Genomic DNA, 27,119 nt, shown 5'->3' with positions numbered 1-27,119 from the left:
AGTTCTGTAACTTCAGCTTCAGTGACAAAAATCCCAACATGAGGTTGACTGAATCTAGTCTTGAGGAAGACAACGTCCCAACCATTAAGTGATTGTATCCCTGTAAAGGGAGACAAAATCTTTCTAATTACTGACTAGCCTTGCCTGAATAGTGAGGAAAAAAACATTGTTTAAATGAGTGAATTCTACAACAGGATGTAAAGTCAGTGGCTTTACAAAGTCAAAAGTGGGAATTTTTGTAACTTAAATAATCTTGTTGCAGTGAAAGGCCATTTGTGATGGAGAATTTTGCAGTATTTATGTTCCACATGAAGTAGACTAAATTAACTTCATTGAATTCAGCTGAAGCCAATAGAATTAGTTTACCCACTAAATTGTTAAATCATTTGGATGCCAACATTATACAATACAACTGATACTGGGGAAAAGATATGAACCTTTAGGAAGAAAAGTCATTGCAGTTAGCTCCAACCCTTGCAATTGAGCTTTTCAGTTCTGCTAGAATGATTTCTAACACAATTTGTCTACCCTGTGCAGACAAAGTCAAACTGTGTCATCTTGGGAATCAAGAGTTTTATCTGGTCTAAAGCATGATTTTAAAGCAGACTTTTCAATGGTTTGGCACCGTCCGCATTGGTCGACCAAATTGTGAAATCATGTTAGAAATCATTATAAATGGAACTACATTTAAACAGAGTTAAAACATTATTCCAAAAAGTAGATAGAAGCATCCTTCCCTGGAGCTCTAGTCTCATTTGTCATGGGGTTGAGATGTTAAGTCAACATCACTATTCCTGACCCTCACTTAGTAAAATAATGAGTGAGGGTGAGCCCCAATAATAGCGCAACAGGAATATATATATATATATATATATATATATATATATATATATATATATATACACCCTCCCCAGCAGCTGAGAGTGAAGAGAAAATCTACCTGTAATGGTTTCCTCCAGGCACAGATTCTCAGAGAACAATCTTCTGGACCTATTAATAATTTATCCTGCAATAAGAGACTTGTAATTTTTAATTGCCTACTTTGATTCCCAGACTCGGATCTAATTTTATATTATCTTAATTAATTTTTAACCTGTATATGGGCCACCATTTTCAAACTGGGTGCCAAAAGCTGGGCACCAAATCCACATTTAGTGAGGGGTGGATGAATGCCCCAGCAGTTAGGGCACTAGCCTGCGACTTGCAGATCTGGCTTCTATTCCTTGCTCTGCCACAGACTTCCTATGAGACCCCATAGGTTATACCCATTCTATAGTTGGGGAACTGAGGCACAGAGAGATCAAGGGACAGATTTTTAATGATATTTAGAGATCTAACACATTAAAATCAATGGGAATGAGGCTCCAAAATACCTTTAAAAATGTGCGTGCCTCAGTTCCCCACCTGTAAAATGGATAGAACATTACAATGGTGTTGTAAGGATAAGAATATTAAAGATGGTTTGGCACTGAGATGCTATGGGAATGGGGGACATATAAGTTTCTTAGATAGATAAATCTTCAAAGAATTAACTTAGCTCTGTTCCCTCTGAAGTCAATTATTCATATTACAGTAGCACTAAGATGTGCAAACCAAGATTGAAGGCTAAGCACTGCATGAACACATATATTGAGACAGTCCCTGCCATCAAGAGCTTATACTCCTAATAAACAAAGGCTTGGAGGGGAAACGACTTACCCAAGGTTATCCAGCACTTAGAAGAGACAGGCATAGAACTCAGTTCTTCTGACTCTGGACCCAGGTCAGTAATCTACTAGTAATCCACTAGACCACCCTTCCTCCCACATAATAATTTATCAAGGATTTTTTCAAAATTAACTTTCCACACACAGAAATCATTGGCCATTTCTGAATAAAACTTTATCTATTGTTCATAGAAGCAGCATACTCAGAAAGGTGAGTCCTCTATGTTAGTAAGAGATAGTGATGATGAATAGCCTTGCATTTTGCAATGCTGATGCTGGGTGTCTGTCTACCTCTTCATAAGAAAAGAAGTATTAATAGTGTTGAGTAAAGAAATAGCACTCAGACCAAATTGTGCTTTCCTGGATTTATATACTTGCTGTCTGACAGACAGCAGGATATCTATTCAAATAGTCTCCCCTTTCTCTTCAGTATCGTATCCTTTGCTGAAATGGCTGCTCAGTCCAAGAGAAATTAAACATATAAATCTCTGTGCTCAGTACGAGAAATCTTACCTTTTTTAGTACTGCAATACACTAGATTTTTTTCAGTGACATCTTTAGTTGTAAAGATGCTTAAATATCTCCAAAGGACCATATAAAGGGGAAACATTACTGCAGAACTATGAGACAGCATGACAAAAATGCTTAGGCTCGCTCACCAGGAGTCAAAATGATGAGCAGTGCAGACGCTACGTTAATGGATTGGGAGACTTCGTTTTGTAATTTATCTACACGGAGACTCTCAACTCTAATACATTCATTTGTTTTCGTTTTGCTGGTTACTATAAGAACCCTAAAGGGACATTATAGTACTGCACAGAATGGTATAATATGACAGCAACCAACAAAACATCTGGAAAATGTACTTTTAATATGACAAGTACACTCTGTCTAGTAAATACTCTTGATACTCTCCTCTGTGCTGCTGATGTTCCAGTGAAATTATCTTTTTCTCTATGTCCAAAAGTATGATAGTTGCTTCAAAACAATGGAACATCATAATACACCTAGTAAGGAAGTTCTGGCAATACGGAAGGGACATTCTAGGAGCCATATCTGCATCTGGTATGCTCAAAGCAGCAATTTTTGGTGAAGTAGGATTCTTGCCAGGAGTTGTTAACATTTCCTCCATTAATTATTATTCATTATTATTATTATTGGTTAGTAGTAGTAGTAGTATAGCACTCAGGAGTCCAGTTTGTTGACATATTTCTGGTATTGAGATGACCAATTTGAAGAAATTACTCTAAGTGTCTTTCAGATGCCAGCTTTGCTACTGCTGACATCCATATCCTCAGCCATAACCACAAAACTAAACTACAGCATTTTCTACATGAGGCAACATATTAAATCAACTGGGAAGCTGAAGCTGTTGCTCAAATTAGCAGCCTGCTTGGTCAGAAGTGTATTTCATTCTGAGCACATGACACCAGTGCTTCATGTGTTCCATCTTAATTCCCTAGCAATTGGAGTTTAAAGGCAATTAGGATTTTACCTATACAGTCGTAGCTGGCTTGGGACTTGTCTGCTTGAAACAGTATCCATCCCCCCATATGATACTGCTGAAGATGAGTTCAGCACTATGGCTGGATCCTTTTGGTGCAACAGAGAGGGTGTTGGTGGCACAGGGACCTTGACTTTGGAATTCATTCCCTACTTTGGTCTGACATAGTTCTAATCTGTTGACCTGAAGGTCCAGTATGAAATTCATTTGTTTTCTTTAGGCTTTGGTGCAGTGGGTTGATGGCTGGGAATTTGAAGATCTGATATTTTTCACTCATCGATGTTCTGCTTATTTATTTTTACTGGGGCTACAGGGTAGGAACAGGCTGGTGAAATTGATTTTATTTTTAAACATTTTGTAGAGTTTTTAAAAGTTATGGCAAAGGTGCTTGGAACCTGAGACAGCCATTTTAAAAACATAAATATACATCAAAGTAAATACATTAGGCCAAATCTTTCAATCCTGAGTGTCTTACGTTGATCCCCAGATCCAGCCTTATGCAGCCAAGTAAAATTGATTTGATTTGAAGGGGTCATCTCATGGGGTGAGATGATAGTTTACCTTCCATACTGGCTCAATCCTTGACCTGCCCATCTGTAGAGAACACCAATAAAAGTGCCAGCTAGAATGGTAGCATTTGTAATGTGCATACTTCTTCACTGAGAAATCAATGGAGATCACCCATTGAATGGCTGACATTTAATATTCAAACCTGGATTCAGATCGGTAATTTAGAGTTAAATGACATCATATTTCATAACCAAGCCCCAAGCAATCTAGTCTGCCAATGTTATAGTGTATGTGAAATTTAAAAAAATAATGAAAAAAAATCCATTATTCTTCATCTTTTTACAAACACTCAGCATAATGAATTCATATTGAAGAGGTTGTTGGTTTAAATGAATGGGGTTGTGGGTCTATGGCCTGTGATATACAGGAGGTCAGACTAGATAATCACAATGGTCCCTTCTGGCCTTGGAATTTATGAGCACATTCCATTTAAGGAAGGGATCCATCCAGGTTTTTAGCTAAACCAGAAATTGAGAAGTTTCTGTTCCCACTACATGCTTTTCTCCCTCACTTTCAGTTTCTAATGTGTTATTTCAATACTTTCTTTTAAACTTTATATGCCCTCTCTTTTCCCTTATACCCTGTCTGTTGTAAACCAGTGGTGGGCAGGAGTAAATTTATTACACTTCTTCCACAGATGCATTAGCAAATGTTGGCCACCTGGTCTTCTTGCATAGGCACGGGAGGTTATAACAGCAGGTATTACTGATGTGAAGGCTGTTGTGTGACAAATTGATGTGCCTGCTGATGATATACACAATGCAAGACAAATCTCTCTCTTTCACTTTCACCCATGCATGCACACAGGGAAATCTGGTTCTTCAGTTCTGAAACCACAGAAGGCTGCTACTTCAGTAAAAGGATGTAAGGCTTGGATGGAAGCCAAATGTTGACAATTCGGAGATACAACAGGCATCACAACTCTCAGCCTCATCAGCCCAATAGGCCACTGCAGAAGAACCAAGGGTCATTAGTCTCACCACTTTATTTAACAGGTTTCAGAGTAGCAGCCGTGTTAGTCTGTATTCGCAAAAAGAAAAGGAGTACTTGTGGCACCTTAGAGACTAACAAATTTATTAGAGCATAAGCTTTCGTGAGCTACAGCTCACTTCATCGGATGCCATCGATGAAGTGAGCTGTAGCTCACGAAAGCTTATGCTCTAATAAATTTGTTAGTCTCTAAGGTGCCACAAGTACTCACTTTATTTAACGTGACATTTCCAGGCACTAGTGAGTTTCATACTCCTGTTTCCTATTCTGTTTGAAACAAATCTATGGCCTGTCTCCCAATTAAAATCTGTATCTCTGGCTATTACAGCATTCTGTCATTTCTGTTGTTTTGATCTCTGTGGACATTCTACCTTGTGAAATTATAGACAAGACCATCCAGACCTGCAGTCTGTCTCCTTATCTCTCAGAAGATAATATTCATCAATTTTCCTTTACTGGTGACATTTGCTTCCATGTGGATTAAAATCATGAGACATTCCCCATCATTCTTCAAGCTACCCAGTAACCCTTTGGTGGAATCCTGTCCTGGCACACTCTGTCATTAATCAGGCTCACAGATATCTTGGGCCATATTTCTAACTACTGACTTATTAACCAGGATTACTTGCCTCTTTTTCCTCCCTATAATCTCCCTTTAACACTGGTCAGATTGTTACCTCTCCCACCCCTGCTTGGGCTCCTTAGTCTGATGCTCCCGTCTTGTGAGTGCATAATACTTTCTTTGGGTATCAAGGTAAATAGTTCAATTCAAATTTCACTTCTCTTCTTAAAGATTTTAATCATCCTTGATGCTACACTGTTCTGTCATCCATCATTCTTCCTTACACTCTCTACCTCTGTCACTGGCATAAACATCCCTGGTGACTCCTGGCAATCACACCCACTGGAATTTAGCTGATTTGGCTTCATCTGTCTTTCTGAGTAACTTCAACTGCAGTTCAAATTCTTGACTCTTTTACTTCAGAACAAAACCTAATTTAGACCTCGTGCATGTGATTGCCTAGGATCCTTCAGTTAAAATTAGGTGTAACACAATCCAGTACTGGAAGTTGAAGCTAGACAAAGTCAGACTGGAAATAAGGCATACATTTTTAATTGTGAGAGTAATTAACCATTAGAACAACTTACCAAGGGTAAGTCTGTATGTAAAAGAATAAATGGACACAAATCAGACGTCAAGAATTATAACATTCAAAAACCAGTCGGAGAACACTTCAATCTCTCCGGTCATTCAATTACGGACCTGAGGGTGGCTATCTTTCAACAAAAAAACGTCAAAAACAGACTCCAAGGAGAGACTGCTGAATTGGAATTAATTTGCAAACTGGATACAATTAATTTAGGCTTGAATAGAGACTGGGAATGGATGAGTCATTACACAAAGTAAAATTATTTCCCATGTTATTTCCCCCCCCCCACACACACTTTTCCTGAGATGTTCTTGTTAACTGCTGGAATGGCCTACCTTGCTTGTCACCATGAAAGGTTTTCCTCCCCCCCCCCGCTGCTGGTGATGGCTCATCTTAAGTGATCACTCTCCTTCCAGTGTGTATGATAAAACCCATTGTTTCATGTTCTCTGTGTGTGTATATAAATCTCCCCATTGTATTTTCCACCAAATGCATCTGATGAAGTGAGCTGTAGCTCATGAAAGCTTATGCTCAAATAAATTTGTTAGTCTCTAAGGTGCCACAAGTACTCCTTTTCTTGTTGGTACATGTGTGTCTCTCTCTGATGCACGAAGAACTGTCATGTTTGCAGACTGCTCTTCATGGCTATGCCTGCTAGGATTGCATATAGTTGTGTGTCTACTTTTACATGAGCATTTACTGTAAATGCCTATTACACATGCAAACTACTAGTTAAACAATAACCAAAAGTAATGGAAATAAAGGAAATCTCACAAGAAAACCTGTTCTTAAGAGATTTGAAGCCAAATTTTACAAATGTCAGTGGTATTGATATTTTATAATGTTTGCTAATACATCATATTTATACAGTGTCTAGCACAATGGGGCTCTACTTCATTGTTGCCTTTAGCCACAATATAAATGTTGTAACAACAATATAAATGTTAAGTATCAATTATACCAATCTAAAATATGATTGCTTTACAAAATTAATCCTTTGAACTTCTTGAGAGGTTGGGCCAAATTCTCAAATCATTGACAATTTACACTATCTGAGTATCTGTCTTGTTATATTCAAACAAGGAGATGATAGTTACTTAGCAGTAATATACACAAATATGGACTTTATTTACATAGGGAGAAAATTAAATAGAACAAATTATCCAATATCCAATATCATATACGCAAAATATGCCTGTGTTCAAGATTTCTTGTTTGGTCATCCATATGAATATTTTGTGGGTACAATTTAGGCACCAGTGTTGGACAATTTGAGCATACATAATAACACTATAATAATCATCATAATAATACACCTTATCCTTAAATAACACCTTTCATTGCAAAGTGCATCAACAAAACCCAATTATTTGAGTCTTACAACATGTCTGTGAAGGACTATTGTACATATGGCACAGGAAAATTAAATGACTTTGTGTAGACCACACACAGAGATCCCTGGTAGACCCAGGGATAGAGCCTAAAAGTCTTGGCTTCCAGTCCCATGAACTAACCATTGGATCACACTTCCTGGCTATAAATTCATGTCGTGCTTCTTCAGCTGAAATACTGCAAACTCGTGCACTAGCAAACTCAGTAAGTGATAATGTATGGTATATAAACTAATGATGAGTCCTCTTTTGAAAGTCTTTCCATTCCCCATGTCCTGTGAATATTCCACATCTTGTTTATGACATCACAAAATAATTTGAAGTGTCTTGTCTTACAGAGTGCCCCAAATTTCCTACTCCTGGAAACTCGTTCAGCCTGACATTGAACATGCTCAAATCTCTAGCCCCCTAATATCTGACTGCTGGCTGCTAGCCACTGGCTGCTGCTGTTACATTCTTCATGGCCTCAGTATTGTACCCTCAGCTTGGCAGTATGAGTGGCTAAACCATTCTGTGCCTAAATAATTCCAATTTATATGCTATTAAATCTAAAACAGATGGTTCTCTGGCTCTCTTTCACTCTTAGTCATGCTGTTTCTGTAGTTTCCCAGAGGCAGAAGTTCAGGTAACTGACCTATTTGTTAGTTATAAGCTTTATTGATCCTTGCTTTGGAACTTGTAGGTGTGTGAGAGAGAGGGAGAGGGAGAGAGAAAGCCAGAGCAAGAAAGTGAGTGAGAAGGAGCAGGGCTTTGAGTGTCTGTTCACTCCACAATGAATGAACTAAATACTTCTCTTTTATGCTGCTGCTTGCATGCCCTGTAAACTCACTAACACAGCTCAGTGACAAACCATTCTTTAAAGACATTCCCATGGACTGTTCTGAGCACTAACTTTGTCTTGTATGTTGTCTGAGTTACCAGGTCTACCTTATACCCAGTCATTGCCTATATAAATTGTATTTTCTGTTACTTGAATACTGATGTTTTAAAACAAAACATATATACCTCCCATTATCACCATAAAATAATATTAAGAAATCAAGATGAATTTAATCAAATGAGGCTGGGGGGAAAACTGTAAGAGAAAAGGTAAAAAGTACTGAGAAAAAAGAGGGTTGTCTTTTGCCTCTTTGTTGTATAGCAGCGGTGGGTGTGATACAATATCTTAACCACCTACATTAAAAAGATGCCACCCAATCATTGTGTGTTCTGTACAAAACTCGTCCCCTCCCATTTTGGCTAGGAAGAGACTTAGAGACTGCCCTTTCTGGATCATACAGACTGTAATATATAAAAGCTGTTAGTAGCTCCTTTAGCCAACAGCTTCAAAACTAGCAGAGTTTTGTTCTTTGAGGGTTTGTAACAAGACACAGTCCTCATTATAAGAGTTCACACTACAACATAAGAAAGAGCTGTATAAATTGGGATCACAGTGTACTGTATTGATTTTTGGTATTACACAGAGGTAAGCCATTCAGCTCAATAAGTTTGCTTTGCATGCATTTTTATTACGGTTCATCACTTTTTGCTGGAATGAGATTTGAATATTATTACTAAGCTGTCCTATTTTCATGCTTTTTATGTTCTTTGCCTGTTAGTTCGTATGTGAGGCATTATCAGAGCCATGAGTGCAAGCAGTAAAAGATATGCCCTGGAATGTATTTTTCATTCCCAGTAAATAAAATTCTGTGAGATTCCTTGCAGTCTGCCCAGTTAGAACAAGGGGTATGGTGTGTAGTAAAAAACTGATTGTGTGTATTAGTTCAATCAGTGTGCAGAATGTGTATCTGTCATTATGGCAGTCCAGATATGATGGCATTTTATTTGACCTTAGTTTTTAAACTTTCATATTAATGTTCACTTTCCTACACTGTGTTATGAAGGAATAGTTCTAGATAGCTTTGTATCAGAGATTTAACAAGTTGTGGGGGCAGGAAACTTTTGATCTTAGGGGGAAAAAAGGTTCCTTTTTTCTATCAAGCCATAAATTTGTGTATAGAATCACATCTTTTGACACCTTTTTTCCACAGATCTGCTCTCTGCTCTCCTGTCTTAAAGCCGAGCAACTCTGTGGCCTATCTTCCTCCCTTGGCCCTAAAATGACAGTAATCTCTGCAATCAGTTGTGCCTTCTTATTTTTCATTCTATATGAAACAAGTGCAATAGCATTACCCAATTCCACTGACATATTCCTCTCAAACAAAAATTTCACTGACATTGAAGCAGCTTTGACAGTTCACTTGGACTCTGAAAAGATCCCCAAAGTCAGGCGGAAGAGATACATTTCACAGAATGACATGATTGCCATCCTTGATTATCATAATCAAGTCCGAGGCAAAGTCTTTCCACCTGCTTCAAACATGGAGTATATGGTAAGTGGATTTTCGTTTACTTCTGAGAGGGGAATAACGTTTCATTATACCTGCTGGAATATATAAGAGACTATAAATCAGTGATTTCATTTTCCAGAGCCAAGCCAACATTTTTTAGTTCAGTAAACAAATGATTTGTAACCACTGCATGGCTTTACTATAACATGTCTTTTTTTAGCTGAAGTATTGTAATGAATAATAATAAGAGCCAAATTGTGAATCCTTTACTCACCTTGGTGAACATTTACTCTTATAAGTAGTTCCAATAAAGTCAATGGGACTTTTGAGTCAGTAGGGTTACTCATGTGAGTCACTGCTCACAAGGGTAAGTAAGGGGTATATAATCTGCTTTTAAATAACTAGCATCTAAACCAAGTGATTAAGATCCTAATTATTAATAGTTCAGTTACTGAATTACTAGGGAGAACACTAAGTCCTAACCTTGGTGTATTTTTAAAAAAATGCATCCCATGAACATTGCTAGTCTCTTCCACATATACTATTTGCAGACATTGATTTGTCAGGTGATCATGGTTTTCATTTTGCATGCATATTTTGTATTCATATAATGGTTTTATTTCTCTGTCAGATACAGTACTTGTTTAAAATTTTTCTTTAAACATGTTGGATTTATTCAGAAATCAGTGTGCATGATATCCCGAGGTATTTTTTCCCTTTATTGGCTAAAGTTCTTCCTGGGAAATATTTTTCCTACAGTATGCTAACTGAACCCACTAGTTATTTCCTCATTATGATTTCATGCTTTGTCATTGAAATGACTGGTCAGCCAGTGTATTTGTAATATGTGTTTCAACTTTCAATGCATGCATACTTTAGTACTCTAACATAAAAAATAGGTCAGTTAAGCAGAAGTCCTTTTACCTACCAAGTAAAGAATTCACACTGTTTTTAAAGGACAGTCAAATTTTGTATATGGAGTATAATCTTCGCTAAGACACAGGAGCATCTCAGATGACAACAGCTGGTTAACAGATTTAAGAAACATGACACCACTAACATGACATGCAGAAAAGGGGATGATGGTAGTAAAAACAAACTCCTCCTCTTTAGTAGCTAATGATTAACAATTTGGACTTCTCTCTGTCACAGATGTTACCTAAATCTGGGTTTGATCATGCCACATGCTGAGTATCTCCCAAGGGCACCTCAGAGAACTGAGTGTGTGCCGAACCTTGCAGCATCAGGCTTGTGTCTGTGATGGAGATTGAGTTTGAAGTTTGGTTAAGTGGAAAGGTCAAAGGCAGAAAAAAATAAGAAGGTCAAAAGTCAAGCTCAATCAGCCTTTTAATTACTGAATTCTGTGACTGATGGTTTCTATTGATTCTGTATAAATAAACATCACTGTGATGTCTGGGAGAAGGGCCGTCTAGCCTCACCCTCCCTTTGCCTTGTGTCTTTTGGAAATGTACTGTGCAATTGACTACAATGAAACCAGCTGAAATTTGCTTCAAAAACAATGTCAGGGAAAAAAAATCATATTCTCATGAGTTTTGTAAAAGAATCATTCACAAGACAAAAGTAAAGAAATTGTGAAGAGAGGAAAGAGGAGGATGGCTCCATTCATTTAATTTATTTGGGTGAATTAACACCTTTCAGAAACTGCTAGGGCTTCATTGCATATTGTTGGGCATTCTGCTAGGCTTCACCCCAAGGTGGTGACCTTTAGACCTGACAGGTTTGACAAAGAACCAAGATCCTGCCGTTGGCAGAAGGGGTGAAATTCATGACAAGCTACGTTTTACTTCCTTTCTTGCCCTTCTCACTTAGACTATCTTGCAACCAGCCATACAACCAGCAGGTGTATCTGTGCTGCTTTCAGCATCAGCCAGTTCAGTAGCCACCAAGACAAAAACCTCCTCTGAAGCACTGCTTCCTGTTTTAATTAGTCAGCAGGGGTCACAATGGCAGTGATATGTTCCATTGTTTCCTCTTTCAGAGTTCAGAAAACTTGGGCAAAAGGACTACAGATCACAATTCAGTTAGATCTGCAAGTTGTAGCTCAAGACACTACCAATAATTCAGCTAGCTGCCCCCTCACCCAACAGCATTCTATTGGAGTTGTATGGAAAGCTTGGATTCCATTGTGAGGCCTCCATGTAATTTCTTCATGAAATTTCAGTATGTATAATTTCATCAGTAATGTGCTGTTGGGAACATCAGGTCTCTGTTACTTTTATGAGGTTATGACATTCAATATCCATTCCCACATATAATATTTGGGACATATTGTAATTGCCAATAGATCAAATGTATCATGCTGAACATTCACAGAATTATGTCATCCTACTCTGAGGCCCCTGGAAAAGGGCACAGCTAGTTGTGAAACTGGTCTTCCTAAATCATTGTCTTAGTCACCTTATGATAAGGGAAAAGCAGGTCAGATGCAGGAGAACTTTGAAGTAGCTGAGGGTGCTGTTTCAGTGCATTGAGTAGACATCTTGGTGAGGCAAGATGAAAGTGGATCATTTCATATAGTACATTAAAATAAGGATGGGCAAACTGATTTGGAAAAAAAAATATGTTGTTTCTCCTTGTTTTTTTCCCCACTGTCCAAACAAATCACATTCTGCTCTTTCCCCCTGATTGCATCCTTTTATTCCTCATAAATGCCCTATACTCTTACTCCTTTCCACTTTCTCAGTCCCTTCTACTGATAAGGGTTTAGGATTTAGCACAGGACCCCATAGTCCAATTCTCTGCCCCTCCCCCCCTGCATGCTTGTCTCCTTTAACGTCTTCTTCTGACCCAAGTCTGTTCTGCCTCCTATGCAATTCCCTACATTTAGTAATATTTTGAGTCCATTGGGCATTATGTCATCTGCTGTGCTGAGACACCTGTTGTCTTAAATTCTTACATGTTACAGGGCTTCTCTTGGCTATACTCCTGATATGAGGAAAGGCCAGGAATGCACAAGATTTGTATACGGTAGCCAGCTAACTTATTGCCAACCTCTTGAGATTCCATGACACATTTAGTTTGATAGCCAAATTGATAAGGACAATGGAATATATTTTTATTGTTGCCATGCATCAGTCTCAGACATATAAAAGTAAAACACATACATTCTGGTCCTAATATTTTTATTTGGATTTTGCATTGGCAAACACGAAAGGTTTGTGTTATTTGACATTATTATTTGAGACCTGATTTTCCTCTGCTTATATGGGTTTTACACAAGTGTAACTCCATTGATTTCAAATGAGTTACTCTTGTTTTACACCAGAAAAAGCAAGAAAAGAATCAGACCTATTGTATTAAGCAATATCTGATGCAAAGTGTTAAAGAGAGAGATAAGGTGGGTGAGGTAATATTTTTTATTGGACCAACTTCTGTTGGTGAGAGAGACAAGGTTTCAAGCTCCACAGAGCTTATTTTCAGGTCTATATAGCTCAATAGCTTGTCTCTTTCATCAACAGAAGTTGGTGCAATAAAAGATATTTCCTCACCTACCTTGTCTCTCTCATATCCTGGGACCAACATGGCTACAGCAACATTGCAAGCAGATTATTAAAATCAATTAATCTATTTGGGCCCAGTTCTGATTCTACTGTAAACATACATTCCTGTGCTTAGGAGAGACCTGTTTAACAACTTTTGCCTACTCAGGTCTGTGTGCTAACAATATTATACAGGGGGAATTCATAACTTTGCCTATAATGTTGCTACGTACGTTTCACCATGATATTATTGACCAGTAAATTATTAGTTTTCAACTGATATCTCACCCAGTGTGTATTTAGAAAGCATCTTCAGGTTCACCAAGAGCTGTATTGAGCCCCCAAATTTATTTCACAGAATGCCATAAGTATCCATTGGATGATCATAACTTTCAAATACTATTAGTTGGATTAAAACTAGAGAGCTAAAGGTGAAAGTCTCTGTATAAACATTCCTAGCCATTTAGTTACTCTTGAAGATGCTTTTGAAGTACACACTGGGATAGGTCAAGTAGATTGAAGCAATTTTGCTTACCATTCCAAGCACATTAAAGAGGCTTATTTGACACCTGAAAACCTTTCATCATAAAACAATAAAGTGAGATTAGTTGGTTTGTCCTCCAGCACTCTGGCACTGCTGATAAAATGCCTTGCTGTTTATATACTTTGCCACATTAGCATTATGCAACTAGTACTGCTGCAGGTGTCAATGTACTAGTTTCTTTTCTTCTTTCATATATTTCAGAAGATGTTTTGTTTCTTGAGTTGTTTGCCTTTGCTCATGTGAATGATCCCATTGAAATCAACTATGCTTGTAAGGACTGTAGGATAAATTCCTTTAAGAGTCATATATAATGGGTTGGACAGGATCTCTTAGTTCATACAGTCTGCCCCAACCCCTTGCAGAACTGTTATCTTCATTAAACACATATGGCAGTCTATTCTTGAACATGTATAGTGATGATGTCTCAGTAACATCTCTTAGCAAATAATTTGCCTTAGTATAACCTTTGAAATGATTTTTGGCTGAACACCATGAAATCAGAAAAAGAAATAGGGGCTACATTAGCATTAGAAATGATTTCCAAATGACTAATCTAAATATTTCCTTTGGAAGTTGAGATTATTACTCTTTATATACTGTTTGTAACCAACTAATCAAATATATCTCCCTGTTCCATTTCATATCATTACCTCTCAAGTATTTACAGAAAGTTGTCTTATTTGCATCATTTCTCTAGGTTATATGATACATATCAAATGTCTTTAATCTCTTTGTATAGGTTATGTCCGACCATGTTTTTATTGTTAATACATGTAAATTACAGTTACATCCACTTTAAGGCTCCTTTACCAGAGCAGCAAAAGGCAGCATTTGTGTAAATGAAAATTAGGCCCAATAATTTTAATTGGTGGATTGCTAACTACCTCAATAGCACCAACACAGGAATAACACACAGTGGACTTTGTTCAAGAAGTTATGTCTGTTCAATTGTCTCAGGCAATAGTTCTCAAAAATCTCAAAAATATAAATGGTAAAGCTTGAAATAAAGTAATGGACAGACAAGTCACGGATTCTCCCCTATGTTAAGGCTGCTTTCTGTCATACCAGCAGAACAAATTGGCTCTAAATCTGGCATATTCAGGACTAATGTCCAAGGTTCTGGTGTCTGGTCAGGGGACACTGCAGTGTAAAGGGTCCTTAGTTGTGGCTTCTCTGTACCCCAGTGGTCCACTTCTGCTGTATTGACCTCGGGGATCACTGGCAGCCAGCATAAGTCAGAGCAGCTTTTAGGATGCTCTCACTTACCTGAGGGAGTGAATCAGCAGCCCACTAGACCAAATAAAGCTCTTACTGTGTATGTCAAAAACAAAAGCCAGATAGTGTTTCATAGTGAATGGTTGGAGAACAGTTTGAAAGATAAACAGAAAAGACCTCCACTGGAAAACATCCCTTCTCTGCAAAATTTAAAGAATTTCTCAAACAATAAAATGGTAAGGAATGCCCTGTTTAAATTTGCTTTGGCATGAGAATTCCTTTCACTTGTTTTAGGCATAAATGTTTTGGAGTGTCTATGCTAAAGTGTGGATGAATATTTACATTATGTAAATATAATATCAGCAGAAAGCCTTCTGGGAGTTTGAGTCAGAGGGGGGAAAGAAAAACCTAGTGAGGTTTCTGATAGAAAGGCAGTAACTCTGAGCCCTAGGAACTGGACATTCATTCATTATTAAATATAGCACCTCTTGAACTTCTTGGCTAAAAACAAAGACAGACATTTTTCACAAGAATCCTGATTCAAAGTACACAAAGTACTTAGCTTCATACATGAATGGAGAAGGTAGTGAATTCAAACCTCTCTACATTTTTGTCCTCTTTCCACCTCTGAGACAAAACTGAGAAAGAGAATGTGTTCTCCAGAATTGTGGAAATGTGCATGCCAAAGAGAGCAGGAGACAAAAACTGCCGAGACACCACCTGCTCTCTATTAGATGGTGCAGTCCAGTTATGCTTACTATAGTTTATACATCCTCTGCTGTTCTCCAATGTGGCCCAGAGCCAGCTTGACCCTGAGTGTGAAGGTGTGACCCAGAGAACAATGGTTCTCTATATCTTCATTCAGTGCCTGTCAACTTGTATCAAGGTGGAGCATCACATGTTGAGACTTATCACTCCTTGGACCATAACTCTATTCTGAAGAACAAAGCAGCTTCTATAGTGTCTTTTATGTATATTACATCTGTCTTTCTGGTAGAATTGTTTGGAAAATGGTAAGTATTTTCCATGAACATTTTCAAAGGAAATGGAAGAAGTTTTTTTCTCTGAAATGTTGTTTTTTAATGAAAAACCAAAAACAATAAGTTTTTGATATACCAAAACTAGAAAAGTTTCAGGTTTTTCATATAAAAGAGGATAATTTCAAAAGAAACAAAATTTCCTTTAACATTTTTGTTCTTGAATAAAAGGCATTTCTCTTTGAAAATATTTCAGATGAAAGATTTCAACTGACTCTTCCTTCAGGCTCTTGGCAAATTATCAGTATGATCATCAGTTGGATAAAGTTAGATCCCCTTGGTACCTCTTCCTGAGTAAGATCGTGCCAAATAAAATGAGTCTTGGAGTAGGTTAGGAAAACACTGAATATTTTGAGGTTTGTAACTCTTTCACTTGACTTTTCCAAAAGATACACAAATAATAACATATGAAAGGAACTTATTACTATTACATTTGTCAGCCTACTGATTTTCTTTCTTTGCTTGTTACTGTTTTAAAGCCTGGTTCTAAAGATGAAAAGAAAAGCAGAGAATTGAAAGAAAACTATTTGGCCATTAGTGATGGGCAAACCTGAAACAGTTAGGAGTATAGGTTTGGACTGAATAGGTACCCCAAAATGTAGAAATTTATATAAAACTTAACTATACCTCTTGTTTCTGCAAATTGGCTTGAAGTCTCATGACAGCAGGCTTTTTGTGAGATTTCGAGGACATCTGATCCTAGTCATGCTGGGAATGAATACCATAGGAGCGGCCCTCTTGTAGGGTTGCCAGTTTTGGTTGGACATATTTCTATGACGTGACATAATCTTTCATTAAAGATTAATCTTTAATTCCTGGAGACTCCAGGACAATCCTGGAGGGCTGGCAACCCTTCCTCCTTGTAGTATTTCAGCAATTCTGCTTACCAGAAGTTCAGAGCTGTGTTATATATTTTTAAATGTTAACCAACTGTCTTTGAAACGCAGAACAATTTCCCTTTGGGTTATTTTATGTGAATCTGTTTGCTCATATTTATTTGCAATAATATCCAAAAGGGAACTACATCTTACAGATGGCCTTGTGTGATAAATGAGCATTTTTTCTTTACAAAGTGGACTTTTAGAATTTCTATTTACATTTTCAAATGTGTGCTGCACGTATTAAGGCAGGATTTAGACACACATTAGGTACTTATTAGTTACAGTATGTGTAGTAATATTTCTAACAGGTGGCAGTTGAGAGCAAAGAAAGTATTCTTATTCTTAGAGAGAGTGAGCCTTGAATCCAAATGATCTCACAGCCCAAATAAATATATAAAGCTTGCCAAATCTGTCTATATAAATTCCAATGAGCTCATATGTTTTCATCACACAGTATGTACTGAAAGAATGAGAGAGAAGAGAGGAGGCATTTTCAATCACCCTGCTAAAAAAGCATGCAAGCAGAGGAATGGTGGTTGTTTTATTAAGCTTAGGGCCAAATAGTGGTGGGGCCTACATGTCCACAGAATACTTGAAAACATTTTAAAAGCTGCAGGTCCATTGTACAGAGGGGCCAGCAGAGAATCTGTGCAGGGGAATTCTGCATCTTTCTTCACAATGTGGTAGGTCTCCATAGAAAGGGGTACTAGGTGGGTGCCAGCATGGCCAGTTGGGATCTGCACACTGAGTGAATCACCTTGGACATAGCCCTGCACAATGGGACAGCAGCAGGCCACATTTGCTGTTCCTCCCCATGATTACATTTGTAGCTGTACTCTAGCTGTACAGACAACAACACGTGACAAATATGTAGTCGCATTGCTTCATGCACCACTGGAAGGAGCTCAGATGCTACAGTGATGAGCATAGTATAAGAACTTATATAAGAACAAAATAGACAGCCTGGCTGATTGGGGCCAAGGATTTCATTCCTCAGACATCCCATTTCCCCCTCCCATTCCCCAATTTCTTTTTTTTTTTGTCACAGAGAGAAGTCTTTTTGCAAAGGATTTTCTCCTTCCCTAAGCTTTACTTTTTATGAAAAAGTATTTCTGATCTGCACAGCTCGTTGAATAAATAAGCAAAAATGTATGTCTTGTAAAAAATAAAACGGGCAGTTTGATGTAAAAAATGCAATGGTTTTGATGGACCATCAGTTAAAGTACTTGCCATTTTCTCTTTGGGCCATCGTGGTGATTGGTTTGGTTTGGTTTTTGTTTGTTAATTGAAAATAAAAATCCATAAGCAGCCACAAATATAATGTAAATGACGACACAAATATAAAAGGAGTCTGCATATTAATAGCCAAGAGGATGTTGCTTATATTTGCATGACAATCTGGCTATGTCAACACTTAAATCACTATAGCAGCATAGACATTCACTACAGCAACAGGAAGGGTTCTTCTGTTGCTGTAGTTAATCCATTTCCCCAAGAGTTGGTAAGCTCTTGGAAGAATTCTTCCGTTGACCTAGCACTGTCTATGCTGGGGGTTAGGTCAACTTTACAACATTGTTCAGGGCTGTGGGTTTTTCACAATCCTGAGCAACGTAGCTGGATCACCCTAATTTCTTAGGGTACACATGGCCTCACAATTACTTAGCTCTTCATTTTATTTGCAATCTGATGCTGTAATTATGCATGTGCAATTAAGGTTTCAAGTATGTATACAACTACACATGAAAGACTCTCTACTCCAAAAGTTTACATCAAAGTGATTTATTTAAATTGGTCAAATTAAAATATATCTCTATTTGGACAAGTTTATTATCTGTGCAAGGAAAAATTAAGATCTCATACCAACACGGGACCAGCATCAAAACAGAGGCAAGTGTGGCTAAACTCTATCTGTACTCGTCCCATAAACCTAAGATCTTCCCAGTATTCCAGAGTAGTTCAACATTTCTCCTAAAATGATCAGTAGTTTAATATTAATGTAATTTAAAGCATTATCATTACCTTTCAGAGTTAACATCCCATTAATATGAATTGGCCAGTTAAGGCACCTGTCTCTTAGCAGATTCAGGGAGACAGCACTACACTTACTCATATATATAAAATTTTATTTGTGATTATAAGGACTAGAAACTTAAATATTTTAAATGAAAGCACAAATTATGCAGAAATATATGGGCACATGAGAGAAGTGCTGGTACTATCACTGAATTCCTTGCCTGATTTGTCCCTTTCTACACGATACCCTCTTACCTTTTCAGCACCTTCTGCTGCTCCAGACAACCTTCTCTCCTTTGTAGAGTAGGAGAGAAGAAGAATGCTCCTATCTTCCCTTTTTACACATCATAGTAAGAGAGGATTGAGATAAAAACATTGGGACTGGTCAAAAAATTTCCATCAAAACTTTTTTCCAACAGAAAAATGGGTTTTCAACTAAATGAATTTTTTTCACTGAAAGTGACTGATTTCCTTGAAAAAAAATATTTTTTTTTTGGTCAGAAAACCAAAAATATTTTATTTATGGATCTTGAGTCTGACTTCTCACAAATTCAGAATTCTGAGGCCCATTTATATATTTGCTGGAATACTTGCTTGCATTCAATCACCAAAATCAGGAATTCAATCACCAAAATACAACTCCTACACAATAGACACAGTTAAAGAGCTGGCTTTAAAAACACCATTTCAAATATAAATAGGTATTAGTGGCTTAAGGAGCTATTCACTATCTCAAAAATAGAAATACTGCCTGAATCAATGCTATTTTACCTTCCTGTAGTCCACTTTTGGTGTAAGCCACTAAAAAGAAGATTGTAACAACACTCCTAAGCATAAGAAATATAGTAAACTGTTGACAGATCTTGCTGGTGAATTAGGAATAAAGCAGCAATTTCTTTCCAAGGGGGAAAAAAATCACAACACGTCTTGTAGAATTTAAAAGTCAGATCATAAATCTCAGTGATGACGGGGCAATATGGGTGGTTAAAATTATGCATCTTCTTTTCTTTGTTTCTCTGATAATGCATTAAAGAGATAAGGTAGAAAACTACCTCCTTAGTGAGTGATTGATTTATTGAGTGGCTATGGATGTTTCCTCCGGTACAAGATTATCCAGTGGTGGAATTCTGATAATTTTTCATAAAAGGTAGGAAAAAATTGATTGTGTCAGTATAAATCAAGTCAAAGAAATATACTCTAGTATAACATTTAAAAGCAATATTTGCACATACACACAGAAGTGTGGGATTGCCTGTTTATTTTCATCAAGTGGAGAGTGGTGTTCTCCATGCACCAGTCTGAGGTTCAAAGTTATCTACCGTTTTTCCCTTTTGATTTGTGTTAGGCTATCAGACTTTGAGGCTGAATTCAGCTGCCTCCAGAACTGGTGAGTACCATTCTAAGCTGTCTAGAGAAGTTGATGGGGTTTCATGTGAAGAGCCCTATGCTTCTTCCAGTGCTATCCAGGGACTGAAAGAGGCTGTATACCAACTCCAGCTCCTCCAGGGCTGGGACTGGAACTAAACCAATGCTCATACATGGGCACTTCTCTTATCAACCCTTCAATCTGCACAGATTTTAAGCTTCCATTAAGTATACATAGAGTGTGTGTGTGTATTTCTAGCTCTTCTAGTTAAGAAAACCTTCAGGCTGTCACCTGATGCAGTGTGTTTCATGAGCTTCCAGGAATTCCTCAGACAAACAAATTGAAACAACAGTTCTGAAAGGAATTGCTCCAAATAGTTTAATGTGATGCTAACTCTGACATCTGACAGTGACAGTTTAAACATCAGCATGGTTTGCATATTGTATTGCTGAGAGCATTTAAGCTGAAACATTTAGCTGTGCTTGTTAACTCTACATGACCCCACTTTTCCATGATGACTGAACATAATGAGGGAATACAATCATGGACTTCATTTTGCCCCCATTGAAATCAATGGGAGCATTGCCATTGATGTCAATGGGTGCTGAATTAGACCCTGCTTTGAAATGGGAGTAGATTGAGTGAACTCCCAAACTGTTAGTGTGCATCAGCAGGGTCCACACGGATAGTTAGTGCACGGGAGGTTAGCACAGGGTAGATTCACAGCCCAGCTTGCTGAAAAATAAATATTCACATAGACAAGCCCTAGATGAATGCTTAACTTTGAATCCAGTGATAAATGCATAATGTGTCATTTCAAGATAGGTTACAGTGGGACTTTAGCCTGCTCTACATTGAAACCAGTAAGTACTCCTCCAAAAGAGCAAACCTAAAAAAAAGGTGACATGAATTCTATTACAACTGAGTATTCATACAGCAGGCACTCAATGAATGCAAGAGAAAATGCTGAGGTGCATGTACAGAGTGAAAATGGTATGTGCTCTCTGCAGGCCAATAAAATCTGAGTCATTAAAGTCTGATATATCCCAATAGCATGCTCAGAAAAATGGATTGTTGATTTTACAGTTTGTTTTGTTTTAGTCAGTATAATTTAACCATGACATTGCACATTCATCGTCCACAGATGCCCTTAGCAAAGCTTGTATGTTCAAACTGTCCTGAACAGCTGCTGCCAAGTGCAATAGTGTATTTAAGAATAAGCATATTAAATATTTTACTTCACTAATAAAACAGAAATAATTTTGTTTAGAGACCATTTTAAAAGGTGTACTTTGCTCTTGGGAAATTACCAGGAAATAAATATATCTAGAAATTGAAACCTATGTATAGTATAATTCAGCAGCTCTTTAGCAAGCTTGCATTAGATTTTGTGAAAGCAATTGTGATGGAGGACTTCTGATTGCAGACATCCCCAGCAAAGTTAGAAAATACATTTTTTTTCCTTGTCTCAAAGACATTTGTTTCATGGTGTGACGGGATGCTGTTAACAGCTACAAATTGGGCACTATGGAAGCTACAGTGGAACCTCAGAGTTACGAACACCTTGGGAATAGAGCTTGTTTGTAACTGTTAGCAAACTATATTGAAAAATCCTTATGAAAGAATACTAGTTTCACGTCTTAGAGTTCATTCATTATTAGCAGTATTAGCAGTATTTTTTACACTTTCCTCTGCTATTTGCTGTACTTGATGGGAATGATAGGATTTACTGTACTTCTTGCTTGAAGAGAGTAAAAACAACAACAACAGAGATGAAATTCTGGCCTCACTCAAGCCAGTAATAAAAAGAATTATATCTTATTTTATGTTTCACAACTCCTAGCAACTTGTACTGTTGACTGAAAATGAATAATGATTAATTAATACATCAAAAGAAACACAGTATTTTAGGGGTGGTCTCATCAATGCCATAAAAAAAGGGCCTTACTGCTTCCCTGCTCTGATAAGATACTTCTGCATGCACAGCCTGAAATTGTATGCACATTTCTCTTTTGCCATCCAGACAGAAAGTTAGGCTGTGATCCTGTCTATGTGGAACACTCATTGAAGTCCACAGGGGTTACGTATATGGATGGTTTCCAGAGACAGGCCCTTAGTTTGCTGAATATAATCAGACCTTTCTTTCTTTCTTTCTTTCTTTCTTTCTTTCTTTCTTTCTTTCTTTCTTTCTTTCTTTCTTTCTTTCTTTCTTTCTTTCTTTCTTTATTTCTTTCTTTCTTTCTTTCTTTTCTTTTTTTCCTTTTCTTTCTTTCTTTTTCTTTCTTTCTTTCTTTCAAGTATCTTGGTTCTTTGGATTACATTTTATCAGATGCATTTGTCTGTGGGATTTCTTGTCTATATTTTCAACCTTTCCACATCCCTTTATTTATTTATTTATTTTGTCCTGATTCATGTTTGCAGCATCTCCCCATTTAATGTCAACTGCAGCTACACTCTTTGTTCTCTATTCCAAGTCACATGCTGAATAAAACTAGCCTAAGCACTAATCACTGCAGTATATCATTGTCCATCTCCAAATGCAAAAAGCATTGTGTGTGTGTGTGTGTGTGTGTATGCACATGTGAATCTGTGTAGAGACACGTTCCTTGTGCTTCTCCCCCCATTCCCATAAATGCCGCTCACTTAGACTTGACCAGCATGGAAAATATATATTGAGACAAAAATAAAGAGAAGTGCAGGCTCCAGGTTATTCTTCCTCAGAAAAGTTTGAAGTAATGTTATAATTTTCTATATTATAGAAGATTGTATGTCATTATGAGATAATACGTACTGCAGTAGACATATTTTTTGGATAAATTGTCTGCCTTTGCCTCTGGAGGGGATCAGGATCTGGTGGCAAGTTCTTTGAGGGAGTGGGGGCCAGCAAGGGGACAGTGCTTCTGTAAGGAAAGTTGGATAGGGGATTCGCTGGTAGGACATCTCTTGTTCTCCCCTAGGTGCTGCTGCTTCACCTATTGGTGGTAAAGTCTGGGAGCCAAAGAAACACCTCAACTAGGAGCCAGTTTCTACTGATGCTCCCAGTTCTGACTTCCCTGATGAATCCTTACCTCACAAGCTTAGGTGAGGAGGAGATCTGTGTGAGTAGCATTCTCCCAGTTAGGGAGGAGCGTGGGGAGCTGTGCTTATTTTTATTTTAATCCCTGCTCATATTACTATCTTGTTCTCTTATTCCTTTTTATGATGGCTGCCATCATGCCTCATATCCCCAGAGAGCCCTCATAATGCATTGGTCATGCAGAGAAAGGAAACATAGAATGTATTATTATTCTGAATTACAATAGCTCCTACAAATCCTGAGATTTTTTTTTTAATTTGGATTCAAACATTCCCAAATATTGCAGCATTATGCTGTTGTATGAGGCCCAGAAAGCAAAACTGAATAAAATGAAAGTGTATGGATTAGCTCTGTTTTGTCTGTGGAATAGAAAAGGTAAACATAATATTAATGGTAGGGAAAAAATTCAGATTTATACAGTTTTTAGATTTAATAATCTAAGTACTGTTAGGTGAAATAATATAATTTTTTTAAGTATGCTGTATCAAAATCAGAAGCTAAGTGCTATTTATGCACAGCCAGTGTACGTTAACATTATTGTGGGCCCATAGCCAGGATCACATGGGAATGGGCACCCCCTACCAGACTCCCCCCACCCGTACAGTGCTTCTGGCAGAGACAGCTGATGACAAAAGCATGATTAGCACTAGCAAGGAAGAGTGTTTATGGGGTGTCACATACCTGACTGAACTCCTTCCTCTTTGTGGTTGCTCCCCAGGCAGCTGTGTTTAGACCCATGTGCTGGATCCATGTACTTCTGAGCAACCCTATGTCTGGGCAGGATCCAGTCACGGTCTCTGGCTATGGCTTCTTGGCATATTTCCTGGCCACAGAATCTCTGTTTGCTACCACTTTTAGGGAATGGGACACTTCAGTCCAATTGCCCTGGACCCCTAGGACAAGTGCTGACCCCCCTCCCAAGATGCCCCAGCTGTTCAAGAACACTCTCCCCAGAGCTCCATCCTCATGGGTACTTCAGTTTATAGTTTAGCCCTTCATGGACATGTGAGGCTTGAAGTAAGTAACACAGAGACTTTGCAGAATTTCTAAAGCAATCACACTTTACTCAAGGACAAAACACAAGAGATGCACTGATCTAGGCAAAATAATTAACACCTGTACACAAGTCTCTCCCTGGGAGTCCTCACCACTCTTAAGTTTTTCCTGGGTTTTGTTCACTGCTTTCAAGGGTCCCCCCAAATCTTTCTTTTAGACCCAAGTCCTCCGACTATTACATCTAAAATTTTCACATCCTGGCTATGGACTCTCTGACTTCTGTAATAATCTTCCCTTACCTGGTACAGATCCAGCACACCAGTCAAAAGTTCCCCCCATTCATTGAGCATGTCCTTTTTTAAAAAAGCAGTTCATAAAACCTTTTCAGAGTAGCAGCCGTGTTAGTCTGTATTCGCAAAAAGAAAAGGAGTACTTGTGGCACCTTAGAGACTAACAAATTTATTAGAGCATAAGCTTTCGTGAGCTACAGCTCACTTCATCGGATGCATTTGGTGGAAAAAACAGAGGAGAGATTTATATACACACACACAGAGAACATGAAACAATGGGTTTATCATACACACTGTAAGGAGAGTGATCACTTAAGATAAGCCATCACCACAGCAGGGGGGGAAAGGAGGAAAACCTTCCATGGTGACAAGCAGGTAGGCTAATTCCAGCAGTTAACAAGAATATCAGAGGAACAGTGGGGGGTGGGGTGGGGTGGGGGGGAGAAATACCATGGGGAAATAGTTTTACTTTTTGTAATGACTCATCCATTCCCAGTCTCTATTCAAGCCTAAGTTAATTGTATCCAGTTTGCAAATTAATTCCAATTCAGCAGTCTCTCGTTGGAGTCTGTTTTTGAAGCTTTTTTGTTGAAGTATAGCCACTCTTAGGTCTGTGATCGAGTGACCAGAGAGATTGAAGTGTTCTCCAACTGGTTTTTGAATGTTATAATTCTTGACGTCTGATTTGTGTCCATTCATTCTTTTTACGTAGAGACTGTCCAGTTTGGCCAATGTACATGGCAGAGGGGCATTGCTGGCACATGATGGCATATATCACATTGGTAGATGCGCAGGTGAACGAGCCTCTGATAGTGTGGCTGATGTGATTAGGCCCTATGATGGTATCCCCTGAATAGATATGTGGACAGAGTTGGCAACGGGCTTTGTTGCAAGGATAGGTTCCTGGGTTAGTGGTTCTGTTGTGTGGTGTGTGGTTGCTGGTGAGTATTTGCTTCAGATTGGGGGGCTGTCTGTAAGCAAGGACTGGTCTATCTCCCAAGATCTGAGAGAGCGATGGCTCGTCCTTCAGGATAGGTTGTAGATCCTTGATGATGCGTTGGAGAGGTTTTAGTTGGGGGCTGAAGGTGATGGCTAGTGGCGTTCTGTTGTTTTCTTTGTTGGGCCTGTCCTGTAGTAGGTGACTTCTGGGTACGCTTCTGGCTCTGTCAATCTGTTTCTTCACTTCAGCAGGTGGGTATTGTAGTTGTAGGAATGCATGATAGAGATCTTGTAGGTGTTTGTCTCTGTCTGAGGTGTTGGAGCAAATGCGGTTATATCGTAGCGCTTGGCTGTAGACAATGGATCGAGTGGTATGATCTGGATGAAAGCTAGAGGCATGTAGCTAGGAATAGCGGTCAGTAGGTTTCCGATATAGGGTGGTGTTTATGTGACCATCGCTTATTAGCACCGTAGTGTCCAGGAAGTGGATCTCTTGTGTGGACTGGTCCAGGCTGAGGTTGATGGTGGGATGGAATTGTTGAAATCATGGTGGAATTCCTCAAGAGCTTCTTTTCCATGGGTCCAGATGATGAAGATGTCATCAATGTAGCGCAAGTAGAGTAGGGGCATTAGGGGACGAGAGCTGAGGAAGCGTTGTTCTAAGTCAGCCATAAAAATGTTGGCATACTGTGGGGCCATGCGGGTACCCATCGCAGTGCCGCTGATTTGAAGGTATACATTGTCACCAAATGTGAAATAGTTATGGGTCAGGACAAAGTCACAAAGTTCTGCCACCAGGTTAGCCGTGACAGTATCGGGGATACTGTTCCTGACGGCTTGTAGTCCATCTTTGTGTGGAATGTTGGTGTAGAGGGCTTCTACATCCATAGTGGCTAGGATGGTGTTTTTAGGAAGATCACCAATGGACTGTAGTTTCCTCAGGCCCTTCGTTACCAGCACTCCCAGCTATCTTCGAGACACCACCGATTTCCTGAGGAAACTACAGTCCATTGGTGATCTTCCTAAAAACACCATCCTAGCCACTATGGATGTAGAAGCCCTCTACACCAACATTCCACACAAAGATGGACTACAAGCCGTCAGGAACAGTATCCCCGATACTGTCACGGCTAACCTGGTGGCAGAACTTTGTGACTTTGTCCTGACCCATAACTATTTCACATTTGGTGACAATGTATACCTTCAAATCAGCGGCACTGCGATGGGTACCCGCATGGCCCCACAGTATGCCAACATTTTTATGGCTGACTTAGAACAACGCTTCCTCAGCTCTCGTCCCCTAATGCCCCTACTCTACTTGCGCTACATTGATGACATCTTCATCATCTGGACCCATGGAAAAGAAGCTCTTGAGGAATTCCACCATGATTTCAACAATTTCCATCCCACCATCAACCTCAGCCTGGACCAGTCCACACAAGAGATCCACTTCCTGGACACTACGGTGCTAATAAGCGATGATCACATAAACACCACCCTATATCGGAAACCTACTGACCGCTATTCCTAGCTACATGCCTCTAGCTTTCATCCAGATCATACCACTCGATCCATTGTCTACAGCCAAGCGCTACGATATAACCGCATTTGCTCCAACAC

At 38.6% G+C, this 27,119-nt stretch overlaps 1 protein-coding gene across 1 annotated transcript in view; it reads left to right on the top strand.

Annotated features, from left to right (window-relative positions):
• Positions 1-8,615: 8,615 nt before the first annotated feature.
• Positions 8,616-27,119, top strand: part of PI15 (peptidase inhibitor 15) — a 28,962-nt gene continuing 10,458 nt past the window's right edge. The window contains exons 1-2 of the mRNA XM_038392425.2: positions 8,616-8,777; positions 9,343-9,684. Of these exons, the coding sequence (XP_038248353.1) occupies positions 9,412-9,684 (273 nt within the window). The 5' untranslated portion in view covers positions 8,616-8,777; positions 9,343-9,411. The remainder of the gene's footprint in view (positions 8,778-9,342; positions 9,685-27,119) is intronic.

This window comes from Dermochelys coriacea, chromosome 2 (genome assembly GCF_009764565.3).
Source record: "Dermochelys coriacea isolate rDerCor1 chromosome 2, rDerCor1.pri.v4, whole genome shotgun sequence".
Lineage (NCBI taxonomy): Eukaryota > Metazoa > Chordata > Testudines > Dermochelyidae > Dermochelys > Dermochelys coriacea.
Note: the sequence above shows the minus strand (reverse complement) of the source record. Positions and strands in the feature narration are given on the sequence as shown.